Below are 18,639 nucleotides of genomic sequence, written 5' to 3' on the forward strand. Positions count from 1 at the left end.
TGAGAGTGAGAGATTGAAAGAGTTCCTGTATGAATAAGTATGTGTTTCTATAAGTGATTGTTTAAAAGACTAAGTATGTGTAAGTTTCTGTAAAAGTAAGTGTGGTGGTGTGTGTATAACTGTATATGCAAGTAAATGGATGTTTGATTCTTTATTAGCATGAGTGACTATGTGTGTGAGTAACTCCATGGATGAGTGGTGTTGTGTAACAGGATGTATAGGTGTGTGAGTACATATGATGAGTGAGTACATGTATGAGTGACTGTATAGGACTGTTGGTGAATGAGTGGATGTGTATGTGGATCTTAGAATTACTCAATAGGTTGTTGTAACTGGTATTGGTACGTCCATTGTTTTGAACATTGTAGTTTCTATTTTTGAATGTGTGTATCAAAGGTTATATTAGGGGAAGAGGAGGTCTGCCACTCTATCACAAGGATGATGTCATGAGTGATGTCATTAGTGATGTCACTGACCATGTCATGAGTGATGTAATATGTGACGTCATCAGCAGTGCATTGCGGGCGCGCGAGTTATAGTTAGCTGAACTAACTATAACGGGGGAATTTCAATGGTTTTGTACGATTGAAAAGTCCAGCTAACTATAACGCCCCTGAAACCTATGGTTTTGTCAGTGAATATATATTATATATATATATATACATATATTAATATACAGACAGACACAAAGACGGATAGATAGATAGATAGATAGATAGATAGATAGATAGATAGATAGATAGATAGATAGATAGATAGATAGATAGATAGATAGATAGATAGATAGATAGATAGATAGATAGATAGATAGATAGATAGATAGATAGATAGATACTGTTTGAAAGGATCAAGATAAATAGAGATGATTCCGGAAAAAGAAGGATTTCTATTGGAAACATTATAGGCTACTTGGTTGCTTACTTTCATGTTGAAGGCTGCTATGTGCACCATTTGGACATTACCTATTCTGTTTTCTCTTTTACTTTGCTCGATATAAATTAGTAAAGAAATGTAAGGTAAGATCTCACTGTTATCCGATTTATGGCATTCACATTTCTGAAATTAGTAAGTATTCCAGACTGAGTCTGCCTGGACACTTGTGACCTACTGATCTCTGCGTTGCTTCAGCTGCAAACGTTCCACCCATCGAGCTCTCCCTCCAGCACAATGTGAGGAAAACTGAAGTATGCAAATGAAGGGTTCCAAAGTATGCAAATGAAGAGCCAATCTCAGAAAGGAGGAGAAATCCATAAAGGCCGGGATTGGACGTGTCTTTAATATTGTTCCCATAGCTGTGCAGCAGTAGAGCTTTATTTGAAGTAGTTTGAGGGTGTATCGCATATGAATGTCTTCTTTATTTATTGGATACTTCAAACAAATAGTTCCGGGGATGAAGTTTATTACGGAGCTCATTGTGCCTTCGTGCTGAGATCACAATTTTTTCAATACCGAAAGGTACATTACAGTGAAAAGTAATGCTTGTTTTTGCAAGAAGGCAATTTTATGCCGCCTTCTCCCGCCCTTGAGTTATGACTGGAGCTGCCACGGTAATAGCTCAGTGGAGAGGGCCATTCCCACCTTGCCAGGGATGGATTAGCAGGCACATGCGAAAAGAGGAGATGCGGCTGATATTTCATTGTGATTGCAGGTGTTCGTGTTTCCGCAGAGCCGCAAGACTAATGGACATTCGCAAAACATACATAGGCAGCAAAATGGCGGCTAGAGCGCGAGACCCCTTCTAAAGCTCAAATCGGAAGTTAGCAGTGTGCTGCTTTGTGTGCAGAAGCAAAGAACAACGGGGGGTCGCACTGCTATTCCAAATCATGCTAAATCAGAGGAACAAACCACAGTAAAACGTATAATTTAAGAGACAGCCTAGCTCACCTTACCACCATCAAGGCTGGAGTTATTGATGTAATTACAGCATTATTATATTTTAACATCTATTAATTCCGGGGCACGACTAGGCAATTATTCATGCAAAAATGGAGGAAAATATTTTTCACTTTTTAACAGCTAACAAAAACAAAATGCCTAAGAGATTTTTCACATTCCTCTGTCAAGGCCTGCATGCTCCTCACAGTCAATATTTCAACTTTCTGACAGATGTGTATTTAGCTTTCGGATCGATGGGAACATTTGTAACATATCGTTTGCTACCTCTTGTATTTTGTTTGCTTTCGATACATGCACAACTGCCACCATTGCCTCATGTAACGTAGCGTTTGTTCTTGTGTTTTGAGTGTCTGCCGTTTATTGCAGTATTATACCTCTACTTGTACTTTGTACGCTTTTGTAACATGCACACGTCACTTTTTCCTCTTGTAACGTATCGTTTGCTACCTCTTGTATTTTGTTTGCCCTTGATACTTGCACAATTGTCACTATTGCCTCATGTAACGTAACGTTTGCTTTTGTAACATGCTCACTTGTAATTTTCTCCTCATGTATCATTACTGTTCCTATTATGAAGCGCTCTGACACCTTCGGGTAAAGTCCGCGCTATTTAAAAACGCATAAAATAAAAAATTACAGACACTGCCGGATGTGCTTGCATTCAACCTTCCAGGCCCTGTCAGCACAACATTATACCCCACGTGAAGAGCCGGCCTCTAATCCCCACCGTGTGATAAGGTAGCGGTACACTCACCTTGCACCCACCGACAAAACTGTGGCCCCAGTAATTTGGCGCACACTTATCACAACTCTCGCCAATGGTGTTTGGGGGGCAAACACAGCGTCCGCTCTCCGGGTCACAATTGTTGCCGATGTGAGGGCATTCACACGCTTGAAATGAGACAGAAAAAGAAATATGAAAAGGGTGGTTAGTTTGTTTGAAACGAATGCTATTTCTAAGCGACATTTTTTTTGTTTCTTGTACTAATCCACTTCTTATTATATTACTAAGTTCAGGTGTTACGAACGATGGAACTACTTTTTAACAACTTTATTATAAGTTTTGAGAAATTAAAGACACGTTTTGGCGTTAATCTATACTCCAATAGGTGAATGTGCTGTGCACTTCACAATTGCCATAACGTTTACTCGTGTACTCCCCATTAAACTAGACAACTTCTAAGTACAAATGTTTTGCCTATTGCCGAATACCACGGAAGCAAGTTCCTTCAAACTCTGGACGTGTGCCCCCCCCCCCCCCCTCCCGGCACTCGACAAAGAACACAACCATCACAATTTTACTTAAAAATAAACTCTCAAAGAGAAATTACTAATATTAGCTATGTGGGTACGAACCTAATGGCAACGAGAGGCACAGCAAGGGCACACAGAATCTCACAGGAGAGGTCAAAGCTGTAAGAGGTTTCATACAGGGAAAAATACAGACGACTCCATCAACATAGCAGAACTGAGGAGACATGGGCGAACCCGAATGTGACAGCATTCGACAGTGTGTATTTGCGTGTGAGAAACCTTAAGGGCAGCAGTGGTAAAAATCTGTTCTGGCAGTTGAGTCATTTGCTTCAGTAAAATTGTAAAAGTGGTCCAAGTGATGGGAGGGAGGGGAAGCAGTATGAGGCAGGCTGCAATGGAGGATAACGACTTTAGCCACTTAGCTGGGAGAAAGCGAAATGGCGATAGAGAAAAGGTGTATTTCCATTCAGAGTCCCTGCAGTTCATAAAAAGAGCCAGCGAGTCAACTAAGTACACCATAATTTAGAGGTCCAGGCTTCTGAAAAGAGGCAGGTTCCTCATTAAAAAAGGAGCTGTAGACTGCTGCAAGCATATTTAGCAGTGGCGGTTCCTCTGCTAAGGCGGAGGAGCGTTGCCCCACTGCACAAAAAGGAAAAATAAAATGACAATAATGTACCCTTATTGTCATTTTATTTTTCCTATTGAATGCAGCCTGTGTGCAGTGTGGGGCGGGCAGGGCTGGCCAGGGGAGGAGTGGTTTGCACTCCCAAAGTGTGCATGAACTGTTTGGTCGGCCCAAGAAAAAAGTGTGCTTGAGCCGACCAAACAGTTCATGTGCACTTAGCATGTTCCTACCAGGCTGCATTACACAGCCTAGCCAGGCAGCGTTGTGATTGGCTCTGGGGCGTCTGTGTGCCAGGTGCTTCCTGCTGCCGACCGCAGTGCAGAGGAAGAAGTAAGAGACGCAGGAAAGGCGGTGGCATGCTGGCTGTTCGAAGGTAAGTGTTTTGAATATTTATTAATGAATTCCCCCCACCATCCCACCACCCCCATCCGGTAGCAGCCGCTACTGATCTTTAGTCGCTGCACTGCACAAGCAGGGACATCTTACGGAGTTTGAGGGACATGGCAAAACAGATTTTAGGGGCCTCTGTTCAGAAGAGCTTGGAATTTGGGATTTAATTAAATCTGCTTCATGTCTTCTTTGACCAGGTCACTGACAGTGCACAGGCACACTCATCCAAATTCTATTCAGGAATAGTGACTTGTGATTCCAAAGTTGCAACACAACAGCATCTCACTAATATCACTGAAAATAATCTCTGTGATGCCCTACCATTTCTCATATGTGAGATCCTGTTTTGATCTAAAATAATCCTTTTATTGATGTTGCAGGAAACACAAAGGCAACATTTCTCCGAAAAATGTTTGTAATAGACTCTCACACATTAGAAATAAATTAAAGAAAACGGTATTTAAAACAATTTGTTTAAGAATTATTCAAGGTCATTAGGGCAAGACTCTGCAGAACAGAGCTGGGTCTATCAGGGCCCCGCCTAAAAGGCTGGGGCCCTGGGCTAGAGCCCACTTTGCCCATGCCTTAAAATTGCAAGCATACTGCCCATTAGAAAAGGGTCTGTGGATGTGACAGGTCTGGGCATCTGGCAAGTTCCCCTTGTAAATAGAACACAACATGGGGCAGGTAAGATTAAATTTGCATGAGTGCATACCCAGTGCATATACAATCCCAAATCTGTTAGCTCTGAACGATAATCCAGAGCAAAATCACCAGGCTTTAATCCAATAGTTGCTTAAGATATTTTGAGTTTTTTTCTGGAATGATCAATGCTATTGGGACTTGCCTGAACAACGTCAAACATTCCAAATGGTGATTAACTGCATGTTAGCCTTACTCTGTGTGGTTTTCTGCAGTGGTGAGACAAACAAATCTCCTCAAAACTAGGACTCGGCGAAATTCATGTAATTTCCTTTGCGGAAATTTACACAAAATGACTTGAAATTATGTGAAATGCCAGTCTGGCATTTTCTGTTTTTTTTCATTGTGAAATGTGCACTTCATTTAAAAAAAATTAGCATAGTTTGGCACGTGAAGTGAACAACAGCCACTTGCGTTCTGTTCTTTCATGTTGTTGTACTCCAGCGATAGGATTTTTACCCAAACGACATCAATTACACAACACAACATGGCATAATCTTAGCATTTCATGTAACAAGTACATTGCAAAATGTAAAATGCACAAGATTATACCAGTGTATATAGAAATTTTCCCCAAACCTGTGGATGTGCATAGGAAAGGTGCAAGTTGAACCCGCCCACTGCTTAAAAAATCCCTTTGTTGGGTCAGGCAGCATTACACAGCTCTTCTTTGGTGAGTGATGTCATTTCTGCCTGCTTCTCCTGCACAGCAGCTGGCAGGAATGGCAAAGTTGTGTGTTAAAAGACTCCTAGAAGCCCATTTTAGTACCCATACTCATGGAGAGGGAAGCCATTATTCTATTCTTTCTCAAAGGGGTAATACCGCCCATGGGTACAAAAAAAATATGATCGCTATGGGCATCTCAGATTTTTGATAACACAGCAGTCAGTTTTCTAAAATAAGTATCCAAAATTTCTGCTACTTTCAACAGAGATGGTTAGAAACCCAACACCCTAACTCTATCGTCCAGTTTCTCACGACCAAGTTATGCTTCCATCGCTCTACTTAACATAAGGCATCTCAAAGTAGATTTACAGACTAATTGCTAGATGGAATTTTGAGAAACATTTTCTCATCTGATTATGAGAATTATGAATATCAGACGAGCAAACAGAGAACGATTCATATTTTATTGTAGTTACTTAAGTTATCCATAGTAACATTCGAGTTCTCTGAAAAGGAGTAAATGACAGAAGTAGATCAAGGAAATTATGCAAGACAGGCATATTTTCTGGAATTATTTAGGGCTAGAAATGAGAAAATGGGCATGCACATTAAAGTGGTAAGGATGTGATCATTGTAAATTTCATAAAATTGCCAGATTTGATCTTTAGTGTATTCACAAACTTTTGCAATCATCATTGCACTCTATTTGCAAGTTACCAGATAATACAAAATAAGTTGGAGTAAGTGTACAAATAAGATGGGTTTGTATTAATTGTGGACACCTTCACAAATACTGTAGTTACCAGTGGTTTAAAAAATTAAGTTCACCATCAGCAGCCCTTTGGGAAAGTGGAAACACGCTGGAGTGACCAACTTAGTTGATCTCCACCTTGGGCCGTCCCCTAAGCTCTCTGCATAAAGTACTGCTGGGTGCAGCCTTCAAAATCACTTTTGTCTGCTCCACGAAGTCCCACTCAGTGACTGCCTGCGGCAGGAATTGGTTATAGATAGGCAGGCATTGAGGTTCGTCTGTACCTGATTGCAACACTACATTGTAGTTGATTTTAAAAATTGCACAGAATTAATCGTTTTTTAAATTGCTTATATCTTTTAACTTGTACTTCCCTTACTGCAGGATTACTTACTTGTCCTGCATTGCCCATTGCTCCTCGGTCCACCGCGGGATCTTCCCGTTTGTGTGGAGGGAGATCAGGGCTACTTCCGGGCTGAAAGGGAGGTTGGGGGTCTAGCTGCCTAACATCCTCCATAACACCGGATGCCAGTCCAGACGTGCAGTGGACACGAGCAGCGGCCGCGCCGTTGCCGCGCCGAAGGTACACCAAAGGCATGCCCGTCTGCGCCCATACGTGCAAAGGTCACGCGCAGCTCCAGCCATGCTGCTGGTGTGGAAAAAAACGCGAAAGGGGACAGACGCCTTTGTTACTCGAGTGAACAGCTCCGGGCAATAGGTGAGCAGAGGGATAATGTTGGTGAACACAAGTATGAAGGGGTTGAGAAAACAGCCTTGGAAGCCACAGGAGGGGATAAGCTTAAGTGTGGATTAATCAATGCTAGATCCCTGGTGAAAGACCACCTGGAGATTCAATTAACATTGGAAACACATGATTTGGATGCAATGTTTCTGACAGAAACTTGGATGCGCCCTGACTCAGATTTTGATCTAGGATTGGCATGTCCACTGGGGTATAAGGCCTTTCACAAGCCACGAAACAGTGGCAGAGGGGGTGGGGTAGGGGTAATTTTTAAAGATAATTGGGACTTCACCTCAATGGAAATTGATGATGTGGAGGGCATAGAACTTTTGGGTTTCTCAGTGAAAGATCATGAAGGACATCTATTGACTGGAATAGTATGCTACAGACCGCCTGGTTCAGCTAGCCTCCAGCAACAGGCACTCATTAATATCTTTAGCAATATGGCACTTACCCATACTAGATTACTTATTTTAGGGGATTTTAATTTCTGGCCCAATGGGAAGTTAGACCCAGCCTTTAAAAACCTTCTCCAATCCTGTGAGAATTTGAACTTGCAACAGTGGGTAACAGAACCAACACACAGAGAAGGGCATACATTGGATTTAATCTTCTCTGCGGAAAACGTTATTGGATTGGCAGATAGTCTACTCGTAGATTGGTCTTTCGAAAAAAGCAAAACTATCTCCGGTATTTCCTGCACAAAGTCCTCTAGATATAAGCAAATAGGTGGATGAAAATGACATGTCACTTTGTGAACAAATAGGTAACACATCAGACCAGATCGCCCCTATGAAAAACCCTAAAAAAAATGTAGATTTACAGCCCCATGGTATAATGAAAAGTTAAAAAAAACTTTAAAAAGGGCTGTACAAAAATGTGCAGACGAGGACAAAATCGCCTTGAAAGAAGCAATAAGTAACGATAAAAAATAAATCTCCATAGTAAAAGCAGAATACTATGCAGATATTATTTTGAAAGCATCAAATAGTACTAGAAGTGGATTTAAAATAGTGAAGGATATTTTCAAACCTGACTGTACAAAAAATAAGATTAATGTTACACAGGATCTCTGTGACAGCCTAGCGATCTTCTTTGAGGAAAAGATCAGTAAAATTATTGATTTTTTTTTTTTTTTTTTTTTTAAATGTATTTTTATTTGCTTTTCAAAACATTCATACAAACATTGCGATCAAGGCCCAGCACTTACAGGAGGCATAGCAAGGCACAGCTTCGTACCGTCAATTCTAATCTGTACTAACAGTGGTATAGCTCCCCCTACAACCCTGTGGAGTAGTCCCCTGTAATTCTTCCAGCCAGTGTCCACCTCCCGGCAGCTTGCTCAGGTATAAGTCACTGATGCTTCACTCACAAGGCCCCTCGGTGCTATCGATTACCAGTAAACCAAACCCTAGCAACTACCCTATAGTATGACCCTCCCCTCGCCCCCCATCCCCTTCCCGCCCCCCCTCCGGCATGACTCAGTGATTGGATACATGTAAAGGCACCCACTTCTTCCACTCTACCCCACAAGCTTTCCCAACAGAGGAGCATCAGCAACCCAAATACAACAATGTCCGACTCCACTCCGCACTCCTAACTCAACCCAGGTGAAGGGAGGACCCGCTCCTCCTCCATTTCTGAGGCCACATCTGTCTCAGAGTCGGCAGCCTTTAAAAGTTCTGTCAGTGTACCCCAGGCCCGGGCCAAATCTAGCGCCCTATCGCTATGAGCGCGGGCAGCCGCCTGCACCCGAAGGACCGTCTCACAATCTGCCCACCTAGTAAATTCCGCCCTCCATTTCGTCAATCTCGGCCCCCGCTGCGACTTCCAATTAGCAGTAATTTCCCGTTTGGCTAGCACCAACCCTAGGTCTATAAATTTACTGGTCATTTTAGTCTTGGAGGTGTGGGGAAACCAGTGCAGCAAGCAGGGGCCCATATCAAGTTAGAACTCCCTGCCTGTGAGGGTACATAGCAACGACCACACCTCCTCCCAGTAAACCCTGATCTGTGGGCAACCCCAAAGCATATGGCAAAGATCAGCCCCCTCCGCACGACATCGGGGGCAGGGCGCCGTAGTAGTGTGGAAGTAGCATTGAACCTTAGCTGGGGTTAGATAAGCTCGGTGTAAAATAAAAAATTGGATCTGTTGGAAACGGGCGTTTCTAGAACACTTCCAAGGGCGCTCGAGCAGTTCAGCCCACGCTTCATCGGGTATGTCCCTTCCAATATCCTCCTCCCACCGCTGTTTCAGCCTTTCGAGGGGGACCAACCGTTCGTTAGTCATTCGCCGATACAAGCATGTGACCGCTTTAGCGGTGCCCGCTGCCAGCACCACATACTGGCAGGTCAATGAGGTCTGCGGCTCCGATAGCCCGCTCCTCCACCGGCGCTGAATAGCCGATACTAAGGCCGCATGAAGCAAGTAATCCCCCCGCGGTAGGCCATAACGCTCACAGACAGAGTCGTAGGGCAACAGCACACCATCTTCGTATAGATCCCCCATCGCCGTCAAGCCCGCCTCGCTCCACCCAGTTAATGCCGACCAGTCGCCCCCATGCGGCAGCTGCTGGCACATCGAGAGTGGTATCTCTGGTGCGTATGGGTAGGCGATCCGCGCCCTCCTTTGACTCTTGTTCCAACACAACCGATAGGTCTGCACCTCAGTGGACAGATCCCCGATGCGGAGCGGCTGATGTAGGATAATCCGGGCTAGGATAGAAGCGGGAGTCCGCCCAGCCGCACCCTCCCCAATTCCTCGGAACTCGTGAGCCACCGTCTGGGTCAGCCATTGGAGCTGAGCAGCCAAATAATAGGTCTCCAGATCAGGAACCGCCAACCCGCCCTCTCCCCGCGGTCTCATCAACTTCTGTAAAGCCACTCGCCGCCGACCGGCATTCCATAGGAACCCCGTGATCATCTGTTGGAGTCGTTTAAACAGTGACGCCGGGATCCAGACTGGCAGCGTTCTAAAATAATATAGCAACCGGGGGAGCGCCACCATCTTAAGGAGTGCCACCCTCCCCATCAGGGACAGCGGCAGCGACTGCCAGAAATCCATACTGCCCTGAAGACCACGTATCGCCCTGCCAATGTTGCCCTCCACTAAGTCTGCGCGGTCATGGTATATTTGAGTTCCCAAGTATCCTATACAGGTATATTCCCACCGGACCCCCTCTGTAGTCTGGGGGCCCCCTGCTACCTTGGAGACTGGAAAGAGACACGACTTAGCCCAGTTCACCTTCAGGCCTGCCAGCTCCTTGACACAACTAAGCAGCCTCTTGGCTCCCACCAGGTCGCCCTGTGTATTATTTAAAAATAGGAGGAGGTCATCCGCGTATAGCGCTATGTAGTGCGCATCGTCATTCACCCGGAGCCCCCCGAACCAACTCCCCGTCCGAGCCTGAGCCGCCAGCGGCTCTATGGCCAGGGCGAACAGCAGCGGCGATAGTGGGCACCCCTGGCGCGTCCCTCTACCCACCACACAGGGGGCGGATATCAGCCCCCCCGTTCTAGTTCGGGCCGTGGAGTCCCTATATAGCAGAGACGTCCATGACACAAAGCGATCCCCTAGACCAAAGGCACGTAAGACCTGAAATAAGTACGGCCATTCCAGGCTGTCAAAGGCCTTTTCCATGTCGACTGAGAAAACGGCAGCAGTAGGCGCTACTTGTGACGCAGCTTCCAGCACCCGGAGGAGGCGTCGAACGTTACCAGCCGTGTTCCGTGTGGGAATAAACCCGGCCTGGTCTCCATGCACCAGTCTAGTCATATAGGGCAAAAGCCGCGAGGCTAATATCCGGCTCAAGACCTTGTAATCGGTCGTAAGCATTGCCAGCGGGCGGTAAGCCGTCACATCGGAGGAGGATTTCCCGGGTTTCAACAGCGGGACTATCAACGCCTCTCGCATCGTGGGGGGGAGTCTACCCACGGCCCTCGACTCATTGTACAAGGACACCAGCCGGTGGGGCCAGGACGTCAACATAGATTGCATAAAATTCAATGGGGAGACCGTCCACTCCCGGAGATTTCTTCCGCGCCATGTGCTTGATCGCGCTCCGGACCTCTCCGAGCGTTACGTCCTGACCCAGCAGATCCGCCTCCCCCCGGGTTAGAGCCGGTAAATCCCCACCAGCTAAGAATCTCCCCAGGTGGGCTTCATCGAGGTCTACTCTACTGGCATACAGTTGCTCATAATAGCCGGCAAAGATAGAATTTATGCCTTGTTGGGTATAGCACACCTCCCCCGCTGGGTCAGTCAGTGCTAATACAGGGCTTGACTGCTGCCGGGGATTCGCCAGCCACGCCAGCAATGCACCAGACTTGTCACGCTCCGCATGTGCCCTGGTCAGATACCGCTTATGGTCGTAGCAACGCAGCCTCTCTACCCCCACTGCCACTGCCTCACGGGCCTCCAACAAGTCCCCCTGCCCCTCCGGGCGCTCCGGGCGAGTACGCTCCAGATCACGCAGGCGCTTATCCGCAGTATCTATGTCCTGAAGGAGGGCCCTCCGTACCCCAATCTTCTGCGCAATACAGAGTCCCCGTGCTACCACTTTGAAGGCATCCCACTCTACCTCCAACGAGGAGGCCGTACCCGCATTCTCTTGAAAATACTGGGTGACCCCTTTACCAATCGCCTCCTGAAATACCGGGTCCTCTAACAGTTCCGGATTTAGCTTCCACGTCGAGACCTCCGGGCGCCACGGGGCCCAGCACAGGCGCAACAGCAGGGGATTATGATCCGACAGCGTTCTGGTTAAATACTCACTGTGTTGCACCACCATGTGAATGTCGGGGGAGCACAGCACTGCGTCCAGCCGCACGTGTAGTTCGTGGAGCGAGGAGAAGTAGGAATAATCCCTTTCGTCTGGGTGCCGTTCCCTCCAGGTGTCCAACAACCCCCAGTTCGCTTGCCATGCGCTACGGGCCCTGGCGGCCGCAGCTGAGGGTGCCGACAGTAGCGGTGGATGGGACCTATCGAGATCAATATCTACAACTGAATTAAAGTCTCCCCCAAGCAGGATTGGGCCAGATAAAAAGGAGGACAGCTTATGGGACAAGGAAGCGAAGAAGGCTTGTTGCTCAGTATTCGGGGCGTATATACTACCCATTGTGATGTCCCTCCCATCCAGCCTTCCCTGCACTAGAACATAGCGCCCCTCCGGATCCACCACTTGCTGCACCATTTGGAATGGGACCCCAGCCCTGATCCAGACCAAAGCCCCTCGCGCGAATGCAGAGTAGGAGGTGTGGTACACCTGCCCCCTCCATCGACGGCGGAGGGCCATTCCCTCACCCCCCGCAATGTGTGTCTCCTGTAAAAACGCCACGTGTACCCCCCTCCTCACTAGGTATGCGTGTATCTTATGTCGCCGGTTCATGGTGCGTAAACCCCGTACATTCCACGTGATACACTTTAGGTCCGTCAGTGTCCCCATGGTACATAAAATGTCCAGCGCCTTAAAGTCAGCCCATTATGGTCATGCCGGAGACCCCTAAAAACAACCCCCAACACCCTCACCCCCCTCCCAAGGACAGTTACCTCAAAACTAGTACCCATCCAAACAAAATGTAACTTAACGGACAGTCCTCTGACTACTACAGAGGCAGGGGTGAACAGAGCTGGCCCAGGGTGGGCTCTTCCGCCAGCGAGCCAACATCAACCGCCTAGAGAAGGACAGCCCTCCCGGTGGTCTCCCAACCCGCCCGTAGGCACTCAAGCACAACAAGACCCCCAATGTATACCCAAACCACCCAGCATATGTTCAGATTATTTCATCGACGCTCTGAGGCGTGATCACCGGGAGTCTTGTACTGTTAGTCGAAGAGTCATCCGCGCCGCTCTCTGCCGAACTCTCAGCGGAGCCATCCTCCCCGTCCCGTGTCGGTGAGCCAGGCAATCCCGACACTGATTCCACCGCTCTCACGGCTGCTGCTCGCTCCAATCCCGCCTGCACCATCGAGGGCCCCGCTCGGGCATCCCGTCTCCGCCGGCGCAACCCAGTTCTGCCAGACAGCCCACCGCGGGGCGGCGACCGTCCCCGCCGATCCGCAGCTGACAGTCCGCCTGTATGTCGTTCCAACCATTCCCAGGCATCCGCAGGAGAGTCAAAGAAATGAGAGGAGTCATCTAGGGTGACGCGGAGGCGCGCCGGGAACAGGAGGGAATACTGCAAGTTCTCCTTTCGCATAACTTTCTTGACCTCCAAGTACGAGGCCCTGCGACGTTGAACTTCCAGCGTGTAATCTGGGAACAGCGTCACCTTGCTGTTCCCCACCACGAATGGACCCACAGTCCGTGCCCTTTGTAGCAGCAGGTCACGATCCCGGTAATGAAGGAGGCGGGCAATTACCGGCCGCGGGGGCCTTCCCGGCTCAAGGGGACGGGCCGGGACCCTATGAGCTCGCTCCAGGGTGTAGAAACCAGATAGACCCTCCGGGGCCACTACAGTTTTGAGCCATGGTTCAAGGTACCCCGCCATATCGTTCCCCTCCACTCCCTCCGGCAGACCTACCACTCGGACGTTGTTCCGTCTGTTCCTCCCTTCCGCATCGTCCGCCCTACGTTCCAGAGTGGCCACCCTTGTCGCGAGCCCTTGCAACTGCTGGGCCGAGTCCGCTCTAGCCGGGAGTAACTCTGCTATGCTAGTTTCAGTGTCTGTGACCCTACTTGCCAGTTTCTTGTGCTCATCGCGCAGCAGTCCCAGCCCAACCGACACCGTGGTGATGTCCTGGTGGAGGGTGGTTTTCATGTCCGTTATGGCCGTCAGTATCTCCCGGAGCTGCCGTTGTACAGGGTCATCCGCAGCCCCCCGCGCCGAGCCGGTGGGTGCCTCCACTGGCTCGTGTCCTGTGCCAGCAGGCTTGGCCTTGGATTTACCCATGGTGCTAGCCCAGCGAGCCGAGCTCCAACCGGGCTGCCGCCTAGGTACGGGTCGGGGGTTCCCCTTGTTACGCACCCTCCCCAAGGATCCCAGCTGTTAGTGGTCTTAGTCAGCACTCGGGCCCTCGATGCTCTCCTCACAGCCGTCCGACCCCGGGTATGGGGCCACCCCAGCAGTCGCCGGCCTCCGGCGCGTCCCGCCGATCCGCCGATCTGCACTTCTCCTCCGCTAGAACTCACAGGAGGCCCTTAGCACCGACAGCACCTCGCAAGGTCGCCCGGGTCCAGTCCTCTCCGCCCAACAGCAATGGGTCTCAGACGGCCGGAACCCCTCAGAAACCAGCCCCGGATGGGATCGATCCAGACAGCATGCTTCCTCAGTGCCCGCCGCAGATCTCGCCGCAGCGAGGCTGGTGCGCCTCCTCGATCCGGCACCTAGCGGAGCCGGGACCAGGGCGCCCCCCCGCTCCCAGCAGCAATGGCGGTCGCTCACTCACGTTTTGCCCCCCAGGCAGAATGACTCTTGGGCTGCGTGTCGCCGGTGCATCTACGGCAAGCCGCACTCGAAGGAGGAAGGACCCAGCAGTCCTCGCCGGCCAGCCTCCGCAGCACAGCACCGATCGGTCTCCCCTCGGTCCGCCGACAGCAGGGTCCGTTTCAGGCCTCCGTCAAAGGATCCGCTCACCGCGGTCACGAGGAGCCCAGGGCGGCACTCCGGCGCAGCTCCGCCGTCACCGGGCATCGGCTCCTCCAGGCTCAGATCTCCCAGCGCTGCCACTCAGTCTGCGGCCCAGAACCCACGCGGGCGCAGCGAGCTCGCGTAGCCTCGCGCGCCGCCCCGCATCTCCAGGCGAAATCAGCAAAGCTCCGGTCAAGGGCCGCCGAGGGTACCGCTCCGGCGTGCCTCGGCGCTCGCCGCCCAGATTCACAACGAGGGATCCAGAAGTCGTCAGGACCCCACACCGTCAATCGGGAGGGAGTCGCACCCGATATTCAGGAGAAATCAGCAGTTTGATGGGCCAGCCTGCGGGAGCCTCACCACTGTGCAGCCATCTTGTTCTAGCGCCACCTAGTGCCCCCTCAGTAAAATTATTGATGGCCTAAGATTGGGCGATTTAGACAAAGTGGAGGACCTTAGCAGTATGAATGAATGAGGGGCCACCACCATTGACTCAGAAGGAGGAATGGGTAGGTAGGGGTAAATTGGTAACTCTTGATCATTTTGAGATACCTTCAGAGGAGTTTAATAGATTAGCTGTAAGCGTTTCCTCAGGCTCTCCAATGGATCCTTTACTGCATAGGATTTGGAAAGAATTAGGTGCAGAACTCTTCGCCCTGCTGCAACAGATTTGTGGACAATCGCTGAGCAGCGGGGTAGTACCGGCCTGTTGGAAACAAGCAATAGTAACCACACTTCTGAAAAAAGCTACTCTTGACCCCATGTGTCAAAAAAATTACAGGCCTATTTCCGTTCTACCCTCTCCTGTGAAGATCATAGAACATCTGGTCAGCAAAAGTTTCTGGAAAATAACAACAAGCTAGAGGATGTACAATTTGGCTTCCGGCCGGGACATGGAACAGAGACTGCCCTGGTGACAGTCTTGGATGAACTTCGAATGCAAGCAGACAAGGGACAACCAGTCATACTGATTCTATTAGACCTGTCTGCCGCATTCGATACAGTAAACCACAACATTCTTTTGACAAGGCTTAATGAAGTTGGGGTAACGTGCATGGCCTTAAAATGGTTTCAATCATACCTGTCAAATAGACAACAGGCAGTAGCACTACCCCCATATCAATCAGACTTCACTAACATTCAGCATGGTGTACCTCAGGGATCGACGATCAGGGCAATCCTGTTAAATATCTACATGAGCCCCCCGATCTCCGTCATTAGGTCCCACAATGTCGGGCCTGGTGAATTATGCAGATGATACTCAGCTCATCTTGTCACTGGAAGGGGACCAATTACTATCACTGGAAAATTTGCACACATATATGTAGGACACTGCATGTTGGCTTAAAAATAATTCTTTGCAATTTAATGGTAATATGTTGTGCAGCCCAGCAAATCCCACATCTGCTCCCGGCAAATTTCCGGCCAATCCCAGTGTATAAGTCACTGACACCCTCTGAGGCTGTCAAGTCATCTTGTAGCCAAAGACCGCTCTGACATAATGGTACCACCCGTGAATAGGAATGATCCGTTGGCTCAACTAGATAGCTATAGGGGGAGAGAGTCTGTTGAACCCATACTTCTCTCAGTTTTGCCAAGCTCAGGGACCCAAAGTGGGTGGTTTCTATAGCTCTGATGAAGGGTGGGAAGGGCGGGAAGGCATGTTTCCTGGGGAATTGAATAACTATCCCCCTAGTCGGTGCTCTGTTCACCTCCCACCAGAGTCCACCCGCTTGTCCTGGTTTTAGCAAATGTACCATGTCTCGATCCTGGGACAAAGGAAGATTTTATTCAATTGAAAAACAAGGGGGTGCATTGGCTAAATTCAAACATTGCTCCAGGGCCTAGGGTGGAAAATCAAATCATTATGGTGCGTAGGACACAATGGGTGGGTACATCAAGAAGACCTGGGCCGGGGAATGCACTGTTATTTATTTTAACAATTCTTTTATAGTAAATTGAATCTTAAGTGCAGTTTTACAAACCAACTACAGGTGTTTGAATTCAGCAAACCTGGCTCTCCCGCTGGGATACTTTTACAGAACCAGAAGTTATCAATCAGGGTATCAATCAGGGTATCAACAGGAACGGCGTCACGAGATGGGCCATAGGAGCCGTATGAAGGCATCCACAGGGGTAAGCTTAGCAAATAGGTTCACTCCTCTGAGCTCATTGGAAGAGTGTGATTGAAGGTGTGCTGGTTCTTCGGACCTTGTGGTACCTATACCACAGGGGAAGGCATGGCCCCAGAACCAGTTATCTGATAAGTATGAAGGGTGTACATTTCTTACCTGGAACATCGCAGGGCTTGCAAGTAAGATTGAGGACCCTGAATGGCTATCTCTTGTCAAGAGCTTTGTTGTGATTTGCCTCCAGGAAACTTAGGCTGTAGAGAACAGTTATCACTTGGACGGCTTCTTTGTGCCAGCTTCTCCATCTAGACTGGCGAGAGCCAAGGGGGGCTCTTACCTTTGTTCCATTAGCAGTCCATGGCATTTCTGTCACATGACCCCATGCCTCCTCCACTCTACACATGATGTTGATATCCAGCGGAAAGAGCAAGCTCCTGCTGGTAAATTTTTATAATGTGGGAGTTGCACACTTGGATGAAAGTAATATAACACGGCTGGTGTCTGTACTACGAAACATTAATCTGAGAGTGCAGAGTTATCGTACTTTTTTTTAACAGGGGATTTCAATGCTCACATGTGTGGAGACATCAGGCAGGGTGGGGTGAAATCCATGGGCTGTGCGCCACAAGCAGGCTTGCACATGGAACATACACCCCAGGGTACCAAACTTAATACTATCCTGCAAGAATTTGATCTAACATCCGTTATGAATAAGCTGGGCCAGGGGAAAACCGACATTAGTCCCACTTTTATCAGACGAGGGTGTGAGACTATTATTGATTTTATTTTTGTTTCTACACCTTTTTATTCACTGATCACAGATTTTTTAGTTCAGGTGAGCGTACATAGCGACCACAATCCCATTTGTTTCTCAACAGGATGGTCTCACATACACAGACACATTAAGGAGGGGTCGGTGTTCCTTTAAAAGTGGTAGAAGTGGGGAGCAGTCTAAAGTTGGGGCAAATTGTCCCAGAGCAACTTCATGAGTCCCTTTTAATCCAGTGTTTTAGAGAGTTTGCCATCTGTCATGATAGTGAGGCCAGTGCATCGGATAACATGGATGCATTTTGAAATATGTTCAGTGTCATACGGAAGTTATTACGGGTCCAAGGCGTGGGCTGTTAGCACCCAGGACCAAGATGGTTTTACTTGGTGTGTTCCAAGGTATCCAGGAAATTGAAAGAGGCCTTGGGAGTCGCGCCTCGAGATCAGGTGGCTGTTAAAAGCCTACGGAGAGCCTATAAGGCTGCTCTAGCAAACCGTATGTCCGCCTTTAAGGAGGAGGACGTAGAGAAGACCTCAACATATGAAGAATCAAACTTCAACATATCCTTTCTGGCGCAACTCACTGTGTGGGATGCACTTCAGATGTTATATTTGCACCCTTAGTATAAGCCACAGTTACAGACAACTTTACCGTAAGCCGGATTGACCACATCATCATCAGTTTCAAGATTAACGCACAGATCAATAGCAACACATCAAAGGCAAAAAAGGCCAACAACTACAAACGTTCATATAAGCAATGCAAAAACTAGACATCCACCAACTCAACACCAACCCGAAAGGAGCCTCAATAAATAAGCAAACAAAAAACACACACCCTTTCTATTACTGGATCTCCACTAGACAAACGGATACTAATATAAACCACATTCAGGGATGACCACAAAAAGAACACTACATGGGTTAATGACAACATCAAAAGAGTGAAAACCCAACGTAACATACTACAGCGGAAATGGAGACAATCAATAGATGGAACAGACAAAAGCACATTATGCATATAACAGAGCCTACAGATGAGACATCAGAACCATAAAGGACGCCACAACACCACATGCATAACTGAAGTAGACTGCCTTTCTAAAGAACTCCACAAAATTCTGACAGAATTATGCAATCCCAAG

The 18,639-nt window shown here is 48.3% G+C and overlaps 1 protein-coding gene across 6 annotated transcripts in view; it reads right to left on the minus strand.

Annotated features, from left to right (window-relative positions):
• Nucleotides 1-18,639, minus strand: part of LAMA2 (laminin subunit alpha 2) — a 3,129,796-nt gene that overhangs the window by 1,276,227 nt on the left and 1,834,930 nt on the right. For all 6 annotated transcript variants that reach the window (XM_085611831.1, XM_085611827.1, XM_085611830.1 and 3 more), the window contains one exon: nt 2,651-2,787. In XM_085611831.1, the coding sequence (XP_085467957.1) occupies nt 2,651-2,787 (137 nt within the window). The remainder of the gene's footprint in view (nt 1-2,650; nt 2,788-18,639) is intronic.

Source organism: Triturus cristatus, chromosome 6 (assembly GCF_964204655.1).
Source record: "Triturus cristatus chromosome 6, aTriCri1.1, whole genome shotgun sequence".
Taxonomy (NCBI): Eukaryota; Metazoa; Chordata; class Amphibia; order Caudata; family Salamandridae; genus Triturus; species Triturus cristatus.